The 23459-nt window shown below is 38.3% G+C and overlaps 1 protein-coding gene across 1 annotated transcript in view; it reads right to left on the reverse strand.

Moving 5' to 3' along the window:
• Positions 1-3342: 3342 nt before the first annotated feature.
• The window catches only part of IRS2 (insulin receptor substrate 2), a 28555-nt gene continuing 8438 nt past the window's right edge, over positions 3343-23459 (reverse strand). Inside the window, exon 2 of the mRNA XM_058045015.1 lies at positions 3343-5756. Within this exon, the coding sequence (XP_057900998.1) occupies positions 5752-5756 (5 nt within the window). The 3' untranslated portion in view covers positions 3343-5751. The remainder of the gene's footprint in view (positions 5757-23459) is intronic.

The following is a 23459-nucleotide window of genomic DNA, read 5'->3' on the forward strand; positions in this document are numbered from 1 at the left end:
ACATTATTGCCTTGTATTCCTTATTTCTCCTTTATCTAGGTAGCTTGTTCAATTCTATACTCATGTACATGAACCATGACACCTTTACCCATGTTTGTCACACAGCTCAAGTAAAGGCATAACACATCCCCTGTCCCTGCCCTTTCTTGTCCTTTTGCAGGATGGTCCTCTCTCTTCAACATCTGCATCTAAATCAGCTAAATTGCCAGTAAAGGGTCACTGATACAGAAATTATTTTTTCCCCCAGAAGTAACTGCTCTGTCAAATACAGTTGTAATATATTGTTGCATCAGATAATTAGACTATGCCTCGGAGACCTTATAGGGGGTACCAGAACACCTTTTCACAGTCATTTAGTGTACTTGTTCAAAAAGCCATTATGCCTTGGTGAAAGGAATCTTTTAAAAGTAATTAGGAGCATAAGAACATATATTAACTCTACACTTTTAAGGTCAGACTTTTACACAATAATATTCTAGCAGAGATGTAGTTAGTTCATCCCTTATAAGTAGAGATGTAGTTAGTTCATCCCTTATAAGTTTCATCAATTGATCTATTTTGAACTACACACACACTTCAGTTCACTTTCTGTGGGGAGAAATCTAAGTCATATTACAAGGTCTGCACCCTTTTGCGTGAGCAAAATTTCTACGTTGAAGTTTGTCTGAGGTAGAACAGTAGGCCTGGATGTTCAGCTCTGCAACATAGCTTATTCACACCAATGAATGAATTGTTCTGTACACCCACATTTTCAGAGAGGATCATTATTTAATGAGAAAGAAAGCTACGTTAATGAGCAGTAGCAGAAGTTTTAAAGGTTGAGGCAGAATAATATAGTAGTGCTTAACTGCTGTCATGTGTGAGGTAAATTGAACTGGTCCATCCGCAGAAAGCATGTTTCCAACTAAGGAAATCCTGTTCCTTTATCTAGTCCCTCCTTGAATTCATGTTAATGGCTGTTTCAAGGTGTGTCTAATTCCACCTTTTGCCTCCTCCATTTGAGACATGTAAACATAGCCTCATGTTTACATCCTCTTCTTATGCAAGAGCTTGCATTTTAGCCCTAGTGCTCCTCACCTTCTAGAGGCACCTTCTACATTGACACTTACTGATGCAGTTTTACAATTGTATTTATTACTCACTTTTAACAAAGGGGGAAAGAGAACATGAAAAGAGTGAATACAAGGAGGCCCTGTGAAGAAATACTGAAAATCAAGTGGACTTTTCAAAAACCTTTGGCAGCCATTTATTCAACACATGACACTATGTTGCCTAATAAAATGAAAAAAAATTAGGCCGTAGCTCATGCGAAGCAATGTTATGTGCCACATTCATCCCACAGGCCATGGTTTCCCCATCCCTACACTGAACATTATAAAACATATGTTTAGTCTGATAAATAGATAGCATACATTACAATGATAAACTTAAAAAAAAAAATTTAAAAAAAAGCCCAACTGGCATCTATCTTTTCAAAAATGAATGATGATATTTTCTATCCCCATTACTTTTTTAATCTCTGCAAGAGCTGGCTGAAGCTGAAGTTTCTCAAGGTGGAAAAGCCATCTGGGAAAGACTGAAGCTGTAGTAATATACTAAAAGATTTGGTCAGTTATTTGCCTCCCACAGAGCATTAATGCTTGCACCTCCAGCCAAATTTATTTCCTTTATGCTATTCAGCAATGGCTCTCCTAAAAGCAAACCCCAGAACACTCAGAGATTACTTTAGAATGAGTGCAGCAAGGACCTAAATCCTTTTGTATTCCCATGGTGTTTGAGAAAGGAAAGCAAGCTGGGATGACACCTGGACATGTATCAACCCTTGTCTGAACCATGTACCACAAAGAGTAAATGCAGGTTCTCAAGGAGGCTGGAAGCCATGGACCCCTTTATCCTGGAGAAGTACAGTCACATCTTCTTCTGTTTCAAAGCATCCTACACACATTAAACTAAGGAAACAAATATCCAAAGGTTTATTTTCTGCTTATCAGAAATTGTACCTTCCAGAGAATCTAATACTGGATTTCCAGATGTCTTAGCAAAGACATTGTACTCCTATGGTATTGTAAGGTACCACTCTCATACCCTGTTGACAGCAGAAAAATGAGGAAGTTCTTTTGGGTAGCTGTATTTCGCCAGAGCAATTTCAAAGACTGAAACAATTGCTTTTTCTTGCCAAGAATGTAGGCACCATGAAACTCAGAGTGTCCCATTTTCTCTCCCCTAGGAAAGCCTACAGACAAGGTCAGGACATACAAGAGAAGGAACTGAACGTTCTCTCTTGGGGAGCATTTACATTTATTTCTGCACTTTGTGGCTTTTATGGACACTCCAGCAGCCACAGGACGCTCCTACTGCTGCAAGAAAGAGAACTGCTCTTTTCCATTCAAGCCACTTTCAGAGTAAGGCACTCACCACAGTGAGCCAGGTTTTGCCCTTTAAAGGCCAAGGTGTACAAGTATGGTCCCTGAACCATCCCCAAAACATCAGGCAACCATGAAAGTACCAGCCCCTTAGTGGCAGATGTGGCCAGAAGAATGTAACACACATGCATAACATAATATAGCATACATATCCCAAGGCAGGACTTCACCTCAAATGAGTTTAAACATGAAATACAGTGAGATCCTGTCCCCTCCTTGCACCAGCAGGCCTTGCATCTGATCAAGGATATGTCACTGAAACCCTCTTGAGCTTAAGCAAAGGAGTTCTTACCAAGACTGCTGCATAACAGACATCAAGCTTTTTATGAAGCTACTATTGGTGTCCCCTGCCCCTCATTGCCACATGCCCTGTCAGGTGCCTGACCCACACCCATCACTTTCCTGGGTGCAAGAACACCGAAAAAAGGTCTCCTGTCAGGTGTGAGAGACATTCCTACTGACCAGGTCAGGCTGCAGTGACCCCGTGGTGTCTCAGACTGCAGCCCAGGTTCCCTACACACAAACCAGCAGCAGGAGATAACTCCAAACTCTCCTTGTACCAGCAGAGGTGACTACACTTCTATAGGGCAAGCCTGTTCTCACTACATAGGCTGCCAGAAGGACTCCCACAATCTTCCACTCACTTTTAAAACTGGAATTAAAAATTGAGATGATTTCTGCTCCTAGTTATTTCCTCAAATACATAAACTTGACTTTTATAAAACCAATTGTTTTATACTTAAATAAGATTTAAAATGATTCCATGATGTTTCAGGAATTAAAAGCAAAACAAGTATGTGCAGTGCAGTAAGATTTATTTACAGAAAGCATGTTTCCATTCAAAAGAGGGAAAAACTGATTTTATGTAAACAACCAGAAAAAAACACTTCACCCCTAGAGAAAATAGGCACACAAATACTTTATTCCTTTCATAAATAATGTATTTTATTGCATATGGCTATTAAGGAGAGCATCCATGAACAATACAGACTAAATACAATACACTACTCTAGTTCCATTTATTCTGGTCTCCAGCAGCATCACATTTATCCTTATATACAGCGTGTACATTGGAAGACACAGCAAGATAAGTTAAGTCTCTTGTCATATCACAATAGCAAGAAATATATTTAACATCTTGATATCCAGAAACAATACGTACCCAAAAAGAAAACACTGCTTAATAACTGTTAAGGTTATATAGCAAAAAATATTTTAAATTTAAGGTAAGTCAGGCAAAATGTACAAAGACCCAATATACATTGTGAAGTTTTAGCAAACATAACATTTATACATTTTGGTTCCATTCTGTAAACTAAATTAAGAATGTAAGTATTGCATATGCCTTTGTGAAATATACAGGATAGAGAATATTTTATTATTTTGTCAAGTTGGTTGTTTTATTAAGTTGTTGTATGCAGTTTAGCCATTGTTTTAGTGGCATGATTTCTTAATTGATTCAGAGGGATATCTGAAAATAGAGGCGTTCAAAACATGAATTCAGCAGGTACCACACTCAGTGCTGGTTGGGGGTGGAGAGGGGTCAGACAGAAATGTCAAAGGTATGCAGGATTTTTTTAGTTCCAGACTTGAACAAGCAGCATTTTAGAATGTCTTAGAACCATTTACAGCATTAGTATTAGAGAAAAACTCAATCAGATCAGATATTTAAGTTGATTTTAGATCTAACATTTTATTAACCTAAGCATTGCTGTGATTTAAGACCCCAAAAATTACACTGAAAAATAAAGTGTGCCATGGAGTAGGGAAGGAATTAGTTTACATTCATCTTTGTCTTGTAATACAATCCTCAGTTCTAAAAATTCAGCATGTAAGCAGGAAGACTGCATTGCCGTTCGTTGTATTTGTAAGACATTGACTCTTGTCTTCCTCAAAAAAAAAAAATCCCAAAAGAAGATAATGCATTGTCAAAAGTGAAGTACAGGTTCCACTAAGCACAATGATTAAAGAAAAAAAAATGAAAGAGCCTCACATAACTCATAACTTAGTAATAGTTACATGTCTATCAGAGCAGGCACTGGTGGGGTACCCTTAAAATGTACACAAACACTTCAAGCAAAGGAGAAACAAGGTGGCATGACATTCTGCTAGTCTGGTGCAACAGCTGGATGCGACTTTTGTGACAGTTGCTGCCACACCACTCAGATTTTCAGGCCACTGGAAATGTGATGCACAGCTAGCCTTGAAAAGAACTCAGGATAAGTGACTGCAATGGTTCGTCTTCCCTGCAGTAGTGCCTGCAGCTACAATGGTGCTTTCCTGGTAAAAGGCAAATATCAGAACTCTATAGATGGCAAGATAATACTGTGTTAACATTAGCTCTTGAATCTGCCTGATACCCATTATCATCCCTGCATTCCTAGCATGCTTATGTGGATTTTTGGTTACAAGAAATGCAGCTAAGAACAGTTAGCTGAAAAAAGTGAGCTTGTAAATAGAAGAAAAGGCTTTTGCAATCTGAAGTACCTACATAAACACCTACATAGAGAGGATTAAACAAGTGTGTCAAAGGTACAGAGATGCCCCTAATACAGGTTGATGTTTTTAACTTATGTTACTTCAGTTACACATTTTATACTTTTTAACTACTCTGAATCCTCTGTCCAAGTCTGATTCACAGAGTTTCATCCCATTTTAGACTTTTCAGTGCCCTGTTTTAGGCTTTGACTGAGAAGTAAACCCTGGGGCTAGTGATTCAAAACCCAGCAGCAGCAGCAGCAGCTGTACAAGCTGCAAGTTCAGTAAGGCTGGCGACCGTTCTTGAGAGACTCAGCACAGAGATAAAGGAGTTCCTGTCCACACCAACTCTGCAAATCCGGCTTTACTTTGAACTGAGGTAGTACTGTCGTAGGCTTGAAATTATGCCAGTAAATACCAGATCTTGCTGCTTCAGCAGGTGTTACAGAATCCCCTAATATGCCAGAGAAGAAAAACAGTTTGTCTTTGAAGAAAAAGAAAATGAAGGCATTGGCCATTAGTTAAAGAGGCCGGCAGAAAAGTTCCTATGACTTGAAGAGCATCTCCAACTTCTGTCGAAACAGCAGCAAAATGATAACACAGATGCCATGACAGGTAATGAGTTAGGCAGGTTGCCTTCCCTTCCTCCCAGATTTGTTGTATGGTTTAGCCCACAACAATTATGCAACTGTTAGGGCCAACACTTACAACAATAAAAAGTAAACGTTAAGCAGCTTCAGTTCCCAAAAACAGAAACCAAAATAACAAATAAACAAAAAGGTATATGCCGAGCAGCTTCTTTGAATGTTGTACTCTGTTGTTTGAGGTCATGATGAGAAAACTAATTCCTTCACTCTGAAAAGAAAAATGAAAGATAGTCAATAAAAGCTGCAAAAATTTCTTCATAGATATGATACAGACAACACAAAAAGTACCACAGAGAGATGATTCAGAATGGGTTTTCATGTTGAAAAAAAAGCAGCTGTTCAATAATTGTTTTAATATTTGTATACACCATAAGGGATTGCAAAGGCAATAAAGGGAGTATTCCCCAACCCAACATCACTCCCTTTTTTAAGAACCTTTCAGCTAAGGCTCTTCAGGTGAGCAAACTGCAGGACACAGAATGGGTTGGAAAATCCAACACAAAATCCCCCCCACTCAAGTTGTGACCATCAGAGTTTTTTGCATCAGTGGAAAGGCAAAGGGGTTGGAGAAAATAGGTACAAGCTTCACTCTTTCTTTTTTTTTGTCAGCTGGATACTGCAAAAAGCTTTCTACATCCAGACATTAAAAACAAGTTTGAGAAAAAACAAGTTACCTTGTCTTTAGGGAAGAAGTCTACTAAAAACATAAGCAAAGTATAGAAAGAACCTTCTTTTAATTTAGTTATTTGATTTAGTAAACAACTATTATTCCAGAAGTAAAAAAATGAATAGTTATGCAAAAGGAAAGAGGCTTCTCCCAATTACTGACTACAAAGCTGCTTTTAACAGTCAAGGTGAATTATGCAGTAGAACAGAAACTGATTACAATGAGACCCATTCTATTTTAAAGAATGCAGCTGACCCTTGTAGTGTTTCTTCATGCAAAGAATTAATGGATAGCATGCATCTACCCCATAAAGGAACATTATTATTTATTAACTCACAGCATTAAAATTATTAAATAACATGGCCATTAAAAATAAAAACTTAATAATTGTAACACTTTTCTTTGTTGTATGTTATCCCCAAGTTCACAAGTTAAATGAAAATTTTAGTTAGACGATGTATTACATGAGTTTTTCTAAAAACAAGTTTTTTGGAACATATTGGGAACAAACACTGTTACTTAGAAAAGTCTATAGTTTTGACTGTATTGATACAGGAAGTCAGTATTCCTATATATTTTAATTCCTTTGGGACCACAGAACCAAAATAAATTAGATACAAAACACAGATGTCAAAGTAAACCCAGCACTTATCAGTGCAAGTTTCAATCCACATAAGGTCTGATAAACCAATACAAATCCTTTTCCCTCAAGTTTACACAAAAACAAAGGCTGAGGTATCTTGGCACACATATAAGACTTGCTAAATTGCTTTGAATCTCTGACAGCTAAGGTTTACTCAACGCATTAGTCTGGCTGGAGTCAACTGGAGCCACTATATGATCAAATACTTAGGATATTACTTGAAATAAAAGGGATTTTATTTCATGCCACAACTTGAGATGATTAATAGCTTGCCAAGACAAAAAGGAAAGTGCCTCATTGTCCCCACCCACTGCCACCTACTTGATGCCCCTTTTCTGATCAGAAACTAAGTCAAGTCTACCCATTCAATCTTCAGTAAATGAGTTTTCATTGTTTGTTCTCCACGGGTGTTTCAAGAACTGGCTTATGATGCATCTGGCAACATCATCCCAAAGGGCTGCATGGGTAAACATGGGGCAAGGATGGACCGCTCTCACATGAGAGCAGCAATTCCTCATTTGAGGAAGAAACACTTAACAAACCACTTTGCTCCCACTTTTGTTCAGGGAAGTACCACAGATGCATTGTGTAGGCAAACAAAAGAGTGTTCAAAGGTACCTGCTAACTCTGCGTTATTGCTTTCCTCCTTCAAATGGAAACCAACACAGCAACTAAATTTACATTCCCCAAAGTAAGAAAGAGAGGGAAAGCCAAATAAAATATTTTTAAAAAGTAAAAATCCTCATCTTCAGATAGAGAAATTGCTGGAAAATGCAAAGGATACAAGCAAGTATGGTTCCAGAAGTATGCCAGTCTAGGGCAGACATGAGGGAAGAGTATCAGCAACTGAGTACATCTGATACTGCTCTTACAGTACAGCAGGCACTCTCCAGGCAGAATTAAACTGGAGGAGGTGAAGTGGCTGATGCTTCAAAGCACTTCCATACTTAGCTGGCATGGTTCTGTAGGTGGATGATAGGACTGTGGGCACAAGCCTAAGACCTTATGATACAATAAACACATCATCCAATGAGTCTATAATGATGACCATGATGACCTATAACTCAAAAAAACCCACACCAAACATAGCCTTCAATAATAAAACTATTTCCTTCAACTTCAATAAACTTTGAATCATGTTTTTAATAAGCTTTGAATCAATAAAGGAAAAATAACTACTGTTACCACTTGACCAATGTAATAATGCCAGCTTCAGAGGAAGCCTACTTGGAAAAAAAATTTTCACGTTCCATACCAAAGTAAAAATAAAACAACTAACTAAACAAAAAAAAAAAAAAATTGACATCATGTTTATTTTTACCTCAGTGATTACTATCTTTTATTTATTTCAAGCCTCAGGTCAACCTTCCATTCACACAGCAAGTCACAGCAGTACACACCATCTTTATACAAGAACTCAAAATTCCTGCAGCACATATTCTTTGGTAGCTTCATTCCCCATGGGCATGCACTAATCAAAATACAAAGTCCAGCACTGTGTCAATATTGAGGTTTCCTCTTGGTTTTGAGCTTTATTAAGAAAAGCATCCATGATCACTGCCGAGTTTCCAAAACTACTTAAATCATTTGATTCTACCAGTGCTTCTCAGAGAATAAATCACAGAATAAACACACACACACAAACTGCTATGAAACTACCAAATACACATAGACTTGCTAAATACACTGTGAAGAAATACAATGGTTAGTCAATTAAAGATCTACTCTCCCTATTAATTTTCAAACTCAGTAAGCAGCAAAACTAATTTTTATTTAATTTCTAAAAATAATTCTCATCTGCTAACAAGCAGACAGGCAGAAACAGTTATTCATGTGGCTTGTGGCAAAACACGTTGCTGGTTATTCATAATCAGTAAATGTATTCCAGTGGCAGTGTGACTGCCAGAGCACATCAGGCATTGGACACAGAACCCCCAGCCCTGCTGCAGGGCTCTGCCCTGACTCCAGGCAAATCACTCAGTGGTTTTATCCCTTTGTTCCTCCTCCCCATGTCATCTGCCAAATCGATTAAGGCTGTGATTCTGCTAACTAACTTTTCCTGGAAGAGCAATCCTATTGATACAACCAAACTGGAGGATAACAACACGTACATCTGCGGGCATCAGGCCAGGCCATCAGACAGCACAACCCAAGGAACTGAACCCCACTCACCGAGAGGTCCCTTTGGTACAGCAGACACCTGGGAGAAGAGTTATGACCCTGGAGATGTATCACCCAGAAAGGGCCAGTGCAGCCTCCATCAGCAGGTTACACTGCCCTCCCATCACTCAAGCTCCTGCAGCACCAGGCACTGTATGGCTGGGCTCCCAGGAGATGGGTCAAAGGCACCCACAGAGATTGGAGCCTGGAGCCTTGGCAGCACCATCCCCATGCCCACAGCAGCCTGTGTCTGCAGGCAAGTGGAGCAGAGGGTGGGAAGGAACAGCACAGGCCTGATGGAAATAAACCTGTGCTGGGCAGGCACTGACAGAAACCAGACGGGGTCTGAATCGCAGCCTCCAAGGGCTTCCTTACTGAGGCATCACAGGAGCCACACTCATCAGAAGGTCACAAACTTGGCCAAGCACCCAAACACAGATGCAGCCTGAATGCTACCCAGGACACTACTGGGAAGTGCACAGTGGGAACCAAATCCTGACCTGGCTCCAACTCCCATGAAGCAACGCAATGAATACTGTACTGAACACCATAGGTAACCCTGCTAAAGATAACAGAACAGCTCATGTGCTGAGCTATGGCTCTCCAGAAGCAATTCCAGAGAACCCATGCTCCACTTAGCAGGACTACTCTTACCAAATAAAGCTGAGCACAGCCACTTTCAGAGGAACAGGTTTCAATCAGAGCTTAAACATTCACTTTACCAACACTTTGCAGGAAAACATGAAGTAGTGTGCTCTGAAAGTTCACAAAGCTCACAAATAATATCCACCCAAAGTAAAATGTTTCCACATTTGATGAGAAAAACAAGTTAAACCATGAAATGAAAAATCAACGTTATTTTTATTTTTTAAACAAGTCATGGTTGATCATAATTGGAAACACACTGTACCAAGTAACCAGGCTCTTTTGATATGTTATTCCACTAAGAAACAGTACATTATGTTGTTCAGATTTGTCTCTTGTTTTATGAATTTTAAAAAGCGAGCATCTGGTCAACACAGATTTTTCATGACAAACAATAAAAAAAATCAATACTACTTTAGAGTAGTAAAGTAGGTATTCTGTATCCACAGTAACCTATATTAAAATGAGCTTGACAGTACTTTTAACTCTTGTGTCAAACAGTTAGAATAGTATCAGTTTGAACTGCATTAATATAACCATGGGGAAAGATTAACTTTTAAAGTGGGAACAAACTGCTAGATTGTCTGGGAAAAAGTGTTGCACATCAGTATCTGCAGACACTTTTTGCGTTTGTATGCCCAACCATAATGTCAAGAGGTCAAAATGCTCATCTGCTGTCATGGACAAATCTCCCAGAATTTCTAATAAACATCAACTTTTAACCAAAGGTACTAAAAACCAGAATTATTTGTATTTGATACCATATGTTTACATGATAAATACTTATTTTACCTATGATCTTGCATTGGATTTTAAGCAGTCAAGTCTATAGTAGAAGTATAGACAAGAATGTGGGCTATGCTTAGTTGACTTCAGAATTTGATATAATTTGTGTTTCACATAATTTTTTCAAGGTTCTTATAGATTTTGTAGTACTAATAACTAAACATTAAAATGTAATTATGTGGAAAATAAAATTATTAAACCTACAAATATAATTGTAATGAATTTCTAGTGCTGGTCCAGAAATAAATTTTTCATATAAATGATAATAAATATAGGCACTTCTAATTTAAAATTAAGAAACCAGACATGCTCATTTTTCCCAGGATTAATTTAATACAGCTGTGATTACATCTCTTCATTTCAGAGCCACAGCAAATGTTTACTTTTAAACAAGTTTGTATAGATGGGATTTAATCCCACGCTTAGGGATAAAATAAATTAGACAGAAACCCCCTCAACATAGTACTATCTGAAATATGTTCAATTATCCTCTCCCGTGCAAGCTGCATATACAACCATTCAAAAGCATTACATGAAATGAAACAAAATCAAGCAGCTTTCTCTGAGTAAACAAAATGCTAGAAAATAAAAATGTTTAGTCCTTCTGCCCTTCCACTGGGAGCCTGTAAGAAGGACAGAAACACATACACAGCAGTAGCAGATGTGGAAGATACACAGAAAATTTGCCACTGGAGAGATTTGTCTGGGGCAGCCACTCAAAGAGCCACTCCACAGTACACACACAGCACTTAGCCATCATGGAACAAGAAGTCATGCTCAAGGTTGATGACCATTATCAGACATGTGAAATTGCCTCCCACCTTACAACCATCACCCTCTTCCCATATCAGTGCAGATTCACCATCCAACACCACAAGCATGGCCTCAGTGGGGCTGTTGCCTTGAATTCACAGCTCTGGTCATTACACCAAGGCACAGCTTCTCCCAGGTGCAGCCTGCCAGCAACGTGGGAACTCCAGCAATGCCACTTTGCACACAAAGTGTGGCTGGAAGTTTCTTAAGAGACAGAATTTTTGCAAAACAACATGCTCACCTTCCAAGTGATGAAGAGCAAGGCTGGAAGGGATCAGTGACTAACACACAACTACCTACCAACCCCATCTCTGGAGACACAACAGCAACTGAATCAGCATGTCTGCCCCAAAAGCACCTACTAGGCAATACTCAGCTAAATTCTACCAAATTCCGTGTGTACCTCTGCATTTCAGACCTACTCACCCTATGAGGAGCCAGCCATTCCAATTCCTTAGAGTCAAGGGAAAGAAACAGTGACTTTTAAGCAACAATTTTTCTGCCCTATTTTATATTGGGCTCTGACAAATAAGAGTTCTGAAAGGTCTGAAACTCTTTGAGGTATACAATTTGGTATACCTTTTAGGAACAGAGATGATGTCCTTTTACACACCTTTACAACTGCTGGGAAGTTTGCTCAGATGGGATGTCAAAGGCATATTTGTGCCTGTTCTAATTTATATCAGTAGTTATTAACAAGGTCAACAAGTTTTGACAAGGAAGAAGAGCTCTTGTGAAGCAGAGCTTGATACTCTCACACAACTGCCAACTGAAATGCCATCAAACTTAGTTGTCCTATTTCCAGCAGGTAACAGTGAGGTGGGAAAAAACCAAAACAGTACAATCAGACTTCTGGTTGAGATCGACAAGTGAGAGCTTGACTGCCATTCTAGGTAACACTGGACAAATATCAAAGTTCAAGAACTGCTCCTGAGCCACTAGGCTGAAAACACATGCCTGAAAACACAACATTAGAGTGTTCTCAAAGAGCTTAAAAGTATGCTTTTCCACTCTCCAACTTGGGATAAAAAGTAATCTTTTGCACTGGTTAAATTGAAGAAATATTCACATTAAAAATTTAAATATTCATAGGAACCAGGATAAGGACTCATGTAAGTTGTGGGAAGTCATGTTCAGTCTCTCCTCCTATTACAGTGGATATCTAGCTATTCCATAAAAACAGCTGCAGTAAGAAAGAACAAGAGCACTCTACCCAACAATATATGGTTAAGACATGCTATAAGGTGGTGAGGGGGAAGAGGACTGAGATCTTTTTTCAGCCAGAAAGGTACTGGACGCTGGTCAGCCCCAGGTAAGTGCTCTTGCCTCATAAATATTGTGGAGAGGGAACAGAAACACTACATCCAGGCACTCTTTCAAAGACTAATCCCTGCCTCCATCACTGCCAAATGGGCATAGGCACTCAGTATCAAAAGAGGCTTCAGATTTACAAGAGAATCCTAGAGGAAGACATTTATCTTCCAGAGAGCAGCATGTTTTAAAACACAGGGCTCTCCAGCTTTCACAGTCAACCACCCTCCTGTTCTGTAAACTGACCTTCACATGGCTTACCAAGGAGACAAACATCCCTGGCAGGACACACATTCACTTAGGCATCTCACCTGCCACCCAAACACACTGGATGGTCACACACTAAAGGTTAGCCGGCTACTGCAGCTTTTGGACTTTCAGGTTAGGAGATGTGTCCAGAGAAATGCATCTTCTTGCAGAAGAGATACACAGGGAGAGAAGTGAGAGAAAAAGAAAGCAGGGAAAGCCTAAGAGGAACAACCTGGCATGCACAGGAAGGCAACCTTTTCCCTACAGCTTTCTCTTCTTGCCACATCCCCAATTAAAACTTTTGAGCAACCTGAAGTAGGATAAACATTTTAAAGGATTGTTTTCCAATTTTGTCAATACTTTTCTAGAGATCTTTTATGGCCTCACCCTTGTCAATGTGAATCTGTCAGTAACAGAGAAGTGAGGAAAAGATGAAGCTAGGCAAGAAGTTTCATCATGTTCTATGATGAAAACACGTCACCACTCCCTGAAACCATTTAGTGAAGTGAGCAATACAACACAGAAGTGCTGCACTGAAGCAGGTTATACTCTCCTCTAATCCAGTCTCCTCTCGCTGCCAGTGGATTAAAAACAGCTGCATACAAAATTCAAGATACAGATTTTGCAAATGGAGATACTACCCAAAGCTCTCTTTACTTTCTAATGATTTACCTATAAGGACAAGCCAGACTGTTAAAGACCATGAGCCAAGCTCTTCTTAAATTCTTTGCTGCTGTAGACTATCAGCATTTGGCACAGTGCATACTTTCTGAAAGCCAGAATCACAAATTTAGCAAGGTGCCCCAACCCTGTTGATTTCAACATCTTCACATTTTTCAGCCTTAATACTTATCACTCTACAGAAGCCCACTAAGTCTTCTTGAAAACAGCCACTCTAACACAATCCCTCAGCAGACATTTCCTACTATTCCTTCAACAAACAGTCCCAGTAATCAAACCAAAATGATGTCTCAAAGAATACTTGGATTTGTTATTTACAAATTTTCTTCTATTCTCCTTTGCATGAAATATTTTGCTAATAAGTGACAGAAAAAATTTTAAAATATTTTTACTTTGCATTTTTAAAACAAAGATGGGCATCTGTAACTTCTTACTCTGACTTTAATCCAGAGATGAATTATCATTTCTTTCTGTAGTTGACATGGATTTCATTGCATAAAGAAGTTGGTATTATATTAAGAGATTAAAGGAAAAGATGTATTTTTGTCACACGGAAATGATAAATATCATCTACATATCACTCCCAGAGGCTAACTAATACTTTGTTGGAAAGCAGAGGCAAAAAGCTTAGTGAGCTGTTTAGAAAAGTAATTTAGGTGGTTAAATTTTCTGAGAACACCAGTTTTGAAACTGGATACTGGTCAGAAAATAATTTGCGAAAGCAGAAAGCATATAATTATGTCCTCTTTCTTACCTATATTTTACTCTCTTTCTCAAGCAAGAAACACAGATTATACTGAATGAATGCAATTGTTGCCAGCTCCACTGGATGCACCTTGAATCCTCCCCGTCTAATAATTTACTGTAAAGAAAGTGAAGCAAGCCCAGAATGATTTGCTCTGCAAGATCAAGCAGATACTAAAGCTCTGCATTTTTAAAGAAGGCAAGGTGAATGCAAAGCACCAAGCTTACCCACCCTCAGGAACAAGAGTATGTGAGACATGCAGTCAATCAACCTCAGTTCAGAAAACAGCACTTATTTCATTGGTTTTTTTCAGCCATGAGACTGCAGTAGAAAATTTTACCTCCCTCAAGAAGAAACAAGCAAAAAAATCCAAAAAAACCCCCAACCTGTAAAGTATGAAAAATATGATGCTCTCAGAGTACAGTGTGCTTTCACAGCACTTTTCTCAAAGCTTCAAAGGGATTTCTTTAAAAAGATCCAAAAAATTAGTGTCAATTACTTGCAACATTACTAGCTCCAGTGCAAGATACACTTTCTTCTGTAATTAGAAGAGCCCTCAGTACTACAGAAACAGACGTGTACTCTACTGTTTCACCAGGTTCTTCTTCCTCTCCCAAGTGCTCTTACGCAGGTGTCTTTTATTTGTTTTATCGCTCCCCATATTTGTTGCCAGCAAATATATTTACAAGCAATCAATTACACTCAATTTTCTTAGAAAGGCTCACTAGTACCAATATAGCATTTTTTAAAAATACATTTTACTTACAGCAATATGTCTGACCACACAACTATACAGCTGACACTCGCATATTTTTGAAATTTTATTATGCTGCCAGGACTGTTTCTATAAAACAGATTAAAACCCATCTTTGTCACTTAAGATGGAATACTCTATAGAGATTGGCTCTCATCCCACAATGCTTAGCAGAGAATTCCCCTAAATTTCAGGGAGACTTTCCAGCACATCAAGACCTGCATGCATTTTCTCCTACTGCCAACACTCCAGCTCTTTAAAGCTGCTTAGGACATCTCTAATAGGTGTGATGAGCACCCCAGGATATCATATTAAGGAACTATGACCTCCTGTAGGATACAATGCAGTAGCTGAGACTTTTTATAAAGCTATGATGCTGTTCTAGAACAGAAAGATCACAGGCACTGCCATGAAGAAATACTTTGCAGAACACCAGTACTTCTCCCAAGGCATCTGCACCTTTGAAGCCCAAGTTTGCCTGCAAGTACCAAAGCCCTGATACTGTTGCATAAATCACATATTGTGAGTGACCAGGAAATATGTTTGAGAGTGTTCAGTCAACAGTGCAGAAGCTGCACAGCTAGAGAGAACACAAATCCCTTTTAATTTCACATTTACTGAACAAGTACAATATATCATCAACTAACTCAAGTACAGTCCAGGTCAAGCAAGAATATATAACTATGTCAGCTGATCCACATACAAATATCAGTCTTATTTCAAGTCTTTCTGCTTAAAATAAGACACTGCACAGTTCTCACAAGCTGCAGATCCCTGGAAGTTAGATGTTCCATTTATGCCAGGCATATAGGCTCCCTCTGTGATCAAAGGAGGTGGTTTTGTGGTTTGGATTCATCTCCAATCTCGAGAGGCTCTGACCAGCCTCTTCAGTACTGAAAGGCACCTGTATCCTTTGAAAGACTGCTTATGGAAGACAGATCCTTCTCTGAAGAGCAGTCTTTTGGTAGGCTTCTAAGGGGCAAATGTGGGCATTACACAGTTATTACTACAGTTCTGCACAAAGTGCAACAGCATTGGCTAGATTAAAAACAACCATCATATACCTGGAAATCTAAACCAGGAACACAGACCCTTAGGACATACTGGAGACATTTGTATTGCAAACTGCAACACATAAGACATGAAGCAGCTTCACTTATGACACATACATGAAGGTCCCTTAAGACTCCCCATGTCCTGGGGTTAACCTATAGCCTCTCCCTTTTTTAATTAGAGTCATGTTCATCAGACCGAAACAGGATCCCAGCACAGCTGAATTTCACAAAACCTATTAAGAAAAACACAGATAAATTGCCTCCTCTGGAATATCCTCCCTCAGCTTGCAAATATCCCATTCCGTCTGGGCTAAACAATCCTATCAAAACATTTCTACAGCAAACACAAGCTGCTTGTTTACAACAAGGGAAAAAAATCAAGCAACCAAAGCAACCTGAGGCACTAATAAAAGATACAGCAATTTTAAATGTCTTTCCCTTTGATGCCTCAGCCTCTCCAACAATCATCATCAAAAAAAATAAAATTCAGATTCAATCTACACTTGAGACAAGGGACCACAGATACACTTTTGTATAGAGCAGAAATAAGTCTTGGACAAAATTATATAACCATGTCCACAAAAGATACAGGAAATAAACCCAGCATGAACAGAAAGCTTTTCAAATTACAGTACAAAATACCCTGTGGACTGTATTAGAGGTCTTTATTTCCAGTAGCTATTTTTAGCTAAAATACCTTGAAAAATTAATTGAAGAAATTAATTATTACTATTCCAGAAAGACTATTATGTGGTTACAAATGGCCAAAAAATGACCTAAGACAAAGAGGAGAAATGGTTCTGAGCTTCCCTATTAATATCTCATTACTGTTACAAAAAATCTCAGAAATCTCTGTCAAATTAAAAGTTACCACATTCCAGGAATAGGGAAGTTAAATAATATTATCACCATATACAGCAAGAAAAACACACCTACTAGGAAAAAAACTCCATGATTCAATGAAGAAACAGAATTCCAAACTTAGAAGATGGTAAGGCTGTTTATTCCAACCATTACAGTCACAGCCACTGTATACTATATCCTGTACCACTTATTTTCAATGTTTTTCCTAAACTAAATCAGAATTTACACAAATTCCTCTTGCTCCTGAATTAATTTAAAATTACCAAATATGAGGCAACAGGCTTTTATGTATCAAGCACCAACAAGGCTAATTCTTACCTGGAGTAAGAAAACAATGTGTATCTAATGCAAATAATGAGTTATAACACACACACAACACAACTATACTAATGAATAAGATAAAGCCACTTCACACCCCAATAAAACAATGGGTTTACACAGTAAAAAAAAATTAAGATTGCAAAAAAATTTAACATATGGATTCAATAAAGACTTCTTTGTCCACTGTTTTGACACCTGCAGCAGAACTTAATAAAACTTTGTCTTCAGAGCAGAATGAAGCATCGGCTACTCAGGTAACCCACAGAAAACAAATTGGAAAATCCCTCAAGAAGACAGGCAAAAAATGAGTGCCTGATAAAGGGGTTAAGACACCCAACTAAACACAGAATACACAAACTTCATTCCAGTGGGGGTGGAGAGTTTAAAGTTGTCTCTTATGCATCACTTCTAAAAATAACTATTTCCTATGAACATGTTCTGAAGTCCCAGCACCTTTTCTTTGTTATTGTTATAAACCCTTCATTCTGTTTCTCCTGGTCCTTATTAAGGATACTTGAGAAAGCAGAGAGCATCTAATTACATCCTCTTTCTTACCCATATTTTACTCTCTTTCTCAAGCAAAAAACACAGATTATACTGAATGAGTGCAATTGCTGCCAGCTCCACTGGATGCACCTTGAATCCTTCTCATCTAATAGAAAGAAAGTGATAAGGATACAGCATAAGCTGCACTAATTCAATGCTATTTCTCAGCAAAGTAGAGTAGAATACTTTAGCAAAGTAAGTGGAATACCAGCTCATCTACATGACACAAAAAAATCATAGAAATAACTCACAGTATGTGTTTTTAAAAACAGTAAGGCTAAAATGTTGTCACCCTGTAAAAGCGACAACAGCCCATCTATGAGAACACAGGAAATTGAAAACATGAGGAGAAAACAAGTGAGAGGAATAGAGAATACTGCAGCATCTTCTCTTAATGCAACAAGATAGCATCCACATGGTGGATGCTTATGGCAAGTTAAAGCCTGCCATGCTCACGACCGATGAAGCAGACTCAAGACTTCAGGAGTAATTTCAGACTCAGAAGACTCCCTAAATGACCCCTCACAACAACTCCATCAAACAGCAGCCTGGCATCCAAACACTCCACACAGCTCATCCACAGCCCTGCCCTGCTCCCTCTGCATTCAGGCACACCACTTCCACTGTGCTCACTCAAGCTGCAAGATCTAAGCTGTTGTTTCAACTCAACTCCAGAGTCAAGTGCACACGTACTAAAATAAATGCCTGTCAATTTACTTCCTGAGGGCTGAATCTGACTTCCACTAAAAATCAATAATATTTCACTACTATCAGGTTCTGATTTTTTAATTTTTTTTTTTAGTAGCAGATACACTCTCTCATGCTATCCCATCTTACAAACCTTTCGGTCCACTGTCCCTTGAATATTCACACTAACAGCAGGGAAGGAGTAGTATGAAAGAAAAGAGGACCTAATCTAGAAATCACAGTGCTGAAATACATCAGTGCATTTGTAGCTGGAAATCATCCTATTGGCTAACATTCAACATCCAATTATCATCAATTTATTTATTTATTTAGAGCCCACACAATTTACCATTTACATGAAAATACACCATTCAAGGTTAAAGTTAAAAGCTCATTTTAACTGAATTTTCATCTGACATTTGAAGACTAAAACAGAACCATACAATAAATCACCTTTCTGTAGATACCCAAAAGAAAGCATTATTATCCTAGCACTCATTAGAGCATGTTAAGAGTTTCTCTGGTATTTGTGAGAGTAACTACTAGACTATTAGGACTGTAAAACAGTAAGTACTAACAGTTTTAAGTTTATGGCCAATTCTTTCAAGTATTCTGTGCATCAGGGTCATTCATATACATACATATATATATTTTTATTCCTAATGCTCATCCACATAGTTAATTTTCTATAACCATTGGTAAAGTCATGAGCACTAATTCTGTAACTTCAACCTTCAGAAAGTAATGTAACTTGCACGGTTATACAAGAGTGACTCGAAATCCAAACATAACTGTTTGAAGTTTTATGCTAGATTAAAACTAATTAGTTGTAAACAATTTTTAATTAAATGACTTTTCATAGTTCACAAATAACTTCCATGGCAATCACCAAGACAAGTCTTTCTTGTTTACATACAGGATTGTTACAATAAAAGTGTAATTTTTCCTTTAGCTATGTTAAAGAGATGGTATTATTATAGTTCTATTTCATTAATTTTGGCAGAACTAATTGGTCAGGAATGAAAGCTGTTGTAGAAGATGCAAGTCCAGCCTCCTATAAACTTTACCAAATGTTTATGATGTAAAAATGAATGCTGTTACAACACAACTGAGTGCAACTGACTTCCAGGAACACTCTACCTCCACCTTCCAGTTCAAAATCTCATTATTCCATCACAAGAAGTCTTTTTCAAGTATAAGTGAAAATTTTGGTTAGACACAACACCTGATTTTGGTTTGCCTTTTCAAGTAAACTAAAAACAACTCACTGGAGTTTTTGAAAAAAATCACTACCAGAGGAAGTAGCAAAAAGACTACATAAGAAATTCACTCCATAACTTCTCAGTAATTCAAGCACAGGAGAGACCACAGTATTTCAAGCTGTCAATTTGATGATGTAAAAGTTTTGCATTAACTAGAAAACTGGTGAGGTTTGCATCCATTTGTCAATTCTACTCTTATTCTTTTAAATAATGCTAAAATGCAACATTACCAGTTATTGCCAGTAAGTTTCTATAGGCCAAATTATCTGTCAGTGAAGACAGACTAAACAAAAGTCATTGTTTTCTTGTTCTTGAGCAACTATTCAACACCACTGACTTCTACATAAGAGTTAAGCCTAACCCAGCTCCAAAAGATTGTCTATGCCTTGTACAATGAGTATCATGATTTCTGGTGAGAAAAAGTCTAGATTCAAAGCAAAACCAAACAAAGAAAAAAATCACAAACAAGCAAACAAACAAACAAACAAACAAACGCCAAACCAACCCAAAACGGAAAGAAAGTCTTCATAATTCTGATTTCCTACCTTAACTTGACAATACCACTCAATTTAATGAGATAGACATAACTGTCATAAACACTTAAAAATAACATACTGCCTCAGTGGACACAATGTAAGAGACTAATCAAAGCCAGCTTAGATCTTATTTCATTGACATGATTTTCCCACTGTTACTGGAATGATTTATTGATTTGTCTTTGACTGAAGAGAATCAAAGTCCTCTGCCTCAAGTTGCACTTAGAGTGGTGTTCTTAGTCTACTTTAAAGCACCTCTGAAACAGATTTGGAAACTGAAACTCAACAGAACAGAGTTTTATATCACAGCACACATCAAACAAGTTTTACTCAAGCATCACTTGGAGAAAGCTTGGAAAATTCTACAAAGTGCTCTACTATTTCTAAGAAACTTCTGCTGTTTGTGATTATCAGCAAATTTGCTATTTTGGCATCACACTAGAGCCCCAGTGCCTCCATTTCTGACCCCTTCAAACAAAAACAAGCTGCTCAACAATGTCTAATCCGTGCGTCATGTAATCCTGCTTAATACCCTACAAACTCTGGGTAATATTTGGGTAGTTTTTAAATTTAGCAAAGAACATCCTGGCCTAGTTCAAAGATACCCTTGCCTTGGGTAGTGTCCCCTAGAAACATCGCCCACACTTGTTCCAAAGAAGAAAAGCAAATGCACACTAAGGAGTAAGAGAAATGAACAAAAAATTAAAGAAGAGACTGTGGTCTAGTGTCATAATGAAAACACATAAAATTACAAATCAAATTATGGAAATAGGAACGCATTATGCAAACACCTAGCACACCACTCAAGCAGAGAGACGTTCTGACTTTCCAGGAGTGCTCACGGCCCCACGTAGCAGCCAAGCTCTCCGTGCTCACAGCGAGGGCAGCCAGCGCCGCAGGACAGACACAGCTCCACAGTCACCAACCCTGAGCCACTGACACACGGGACACCGCTGCCAGAGAGACAGAAAATCCCTTCCTTGAGACACCGCCTGCTTTTTGAAACATCATTATCTTACAAATGGCTCATGCTACACACGCTACCAAAGAGATCCAAACTAAGTCTCATGATAATTCTTCAGCATACCGTCCTGCCTGTCCCACCTAAGATCTCTCAGAGCCTCACTGAAGGACAAATATGTTCCTATTTTGTTTAGGCTGTCAGGCAGACAGTCTCCAATCATTAGTCTCTTGTCAACAGCGATGCTGGGGTAGATTACTACTGTGTAGTGCTTGTAATGGCAGGTGCATGGCCCTGGGGCTGCCATCTGCCAGGAAGGAAGTGTTCTCCTCTAGGATGCTGAAGAGATTGACAAATAATGTAAACAAAACACTGAATCATCCCTAATCTATGCAATAAAGCTATTACATTACTCTTCTGCAGTGTAGATGTCACCATCAGAGGTAGGGGCTTAGGTTTGCAGCTTGAACTGTTTATTTCTAATTATTTTTGTGATTGATTTACTGAGATAAAAAACACACTCTGAAATAACTTTTGTTTAAATGAGATGGGCAACTCTGGATTTGAAAATAAACAAAAAAACCACCCTAGCATCAAGTATGTTTATTCTGGAAAGTATCTCCCCACTGTTCACTTGTAGCAAGCCTCTTTCCAGAGAGTATTTGCCTGCACTGTGAGCAAGAACTTTTTTCTTTAATTACTATTTTTGATACAGCTATACAGAAATTGGGGTAATAATCACTGATAAAAACAATTAAGAATGTTCCAAAGTATTTTTTACAGCAAAAATAGTAACAGAACTCCAAGTATTTTCCTTGGTCTTTTAAATTAATTTCTAAAGGGATTTCTCATAATGAGATTGAAAATCTTTCCTAAACAGTCTCAGTTTAGTATCCAGTTTGTCACCTGAGCTACCAAGCAGTAGCATAACTCCGTGGAAATAAGCAGGCACTCACCTATTCTTCAGGAAAGTTACTCATTACTGTTTAACTGGCCACACAGAGATTACAACCTACTGCTGTCTCCGAGCCAGCTTCAAAAATTACTGGATGTGTTAGCACTTTAACACACTAAGAAATATTTTCAAGTGGCCCTCTGTAAAGATGTAAGCAATCTTTGCATTGGTTTTACTAGGGTTTGCATCAGGCTTGTAATATCCAAGTTTTAAAAGCTTGTGTTAACTACTGACACAACCTCACAACTAAGGGATTCATTCTACATGTATTAGTGTAGAAACTGAAAACACAATCTGAACCAGTAATCCTGGCTTCCTCCAAAGCTGACAGAGATGAAGTGGAAAATGCATGCTACTTTATAGCGCGTATTTAAAAGACAATGGGAGCCACCTTTGCTGGTTCTGTTTACTGCTGCTGGCTCTCCAGAGCCCTGGCAGACTGACTAATCCAAGAAACACACATGCAAGACAGCTAAAGGCAGTTGACACAAACACGAGTGCAAAAAAACCCCACCAAAACAACAACAAAAACAAACAAGTTTTCCTTTGAAAACTGCTACAGGAGAGCCAGTGTTTTCAACAACCAGCAACAACGGGACTATTGAGCTGAACTTGGCTTTTCAAAGCTGCCACTCTTGACCCCCCACACACATACACACAAAACTTTAAAAATAACTACATGCCAGACAACAGACACAAAGAAAACATATCTGAACTTTGGAGGTCACTACACCATCTTCTGAAAACTCAAGGGATAATACTGATTTCCATGAATACACAGATCACTTCAAAGCAAGCATTGTAAGAAACTACAGAAAAACCCAGAGTTGTGAAACTTTCAAAATTACACATCCTAATTCAACAAATCAGTCACCATATACACTTGAAATTGCTATTACACATTGTGTATCAACTTAATGTTAAATCTTCCACAAAATTTTCTGTATCGGGACTTAACACAATGAACACAGACACAAAGAACAAAAACATATGGACAACCAGTATAAAAAAGTATACTGTATTTCAACAAATTCAGAAGAAAAAAGCCACAGATACAACCATTTCTTAGATGTTTATTACTTTTAAAATAAACATATTAATAGTGCTTTTAGAGAAAAACTTATAGACAGAAAATACCTGAATGTAATTATGCTGCCATTTAAGTGCTGAATAGGGAGGGAAGTCAGACTCCATACAGTAACTGGCTAAATTTTTCAGTGGATGCTTGCTGTGTTTAAGCTTATAAACCACTTCAGCATTCCAGTGTAAT

Source organism: Melospiza georgiana, chromosome 2 (genome assembly GCF_028018845.1).
Source record: "Melospiza georgiana isolate bMelGeo1 chromosome 2, bMelGeo1.pri, whole genome shotgun sequence".
NCBI lineage: Eukaryota > Metazoa > Chordata > Aves > Passeriformes > Passerellidae > Melospiza > Melospiza georgiana.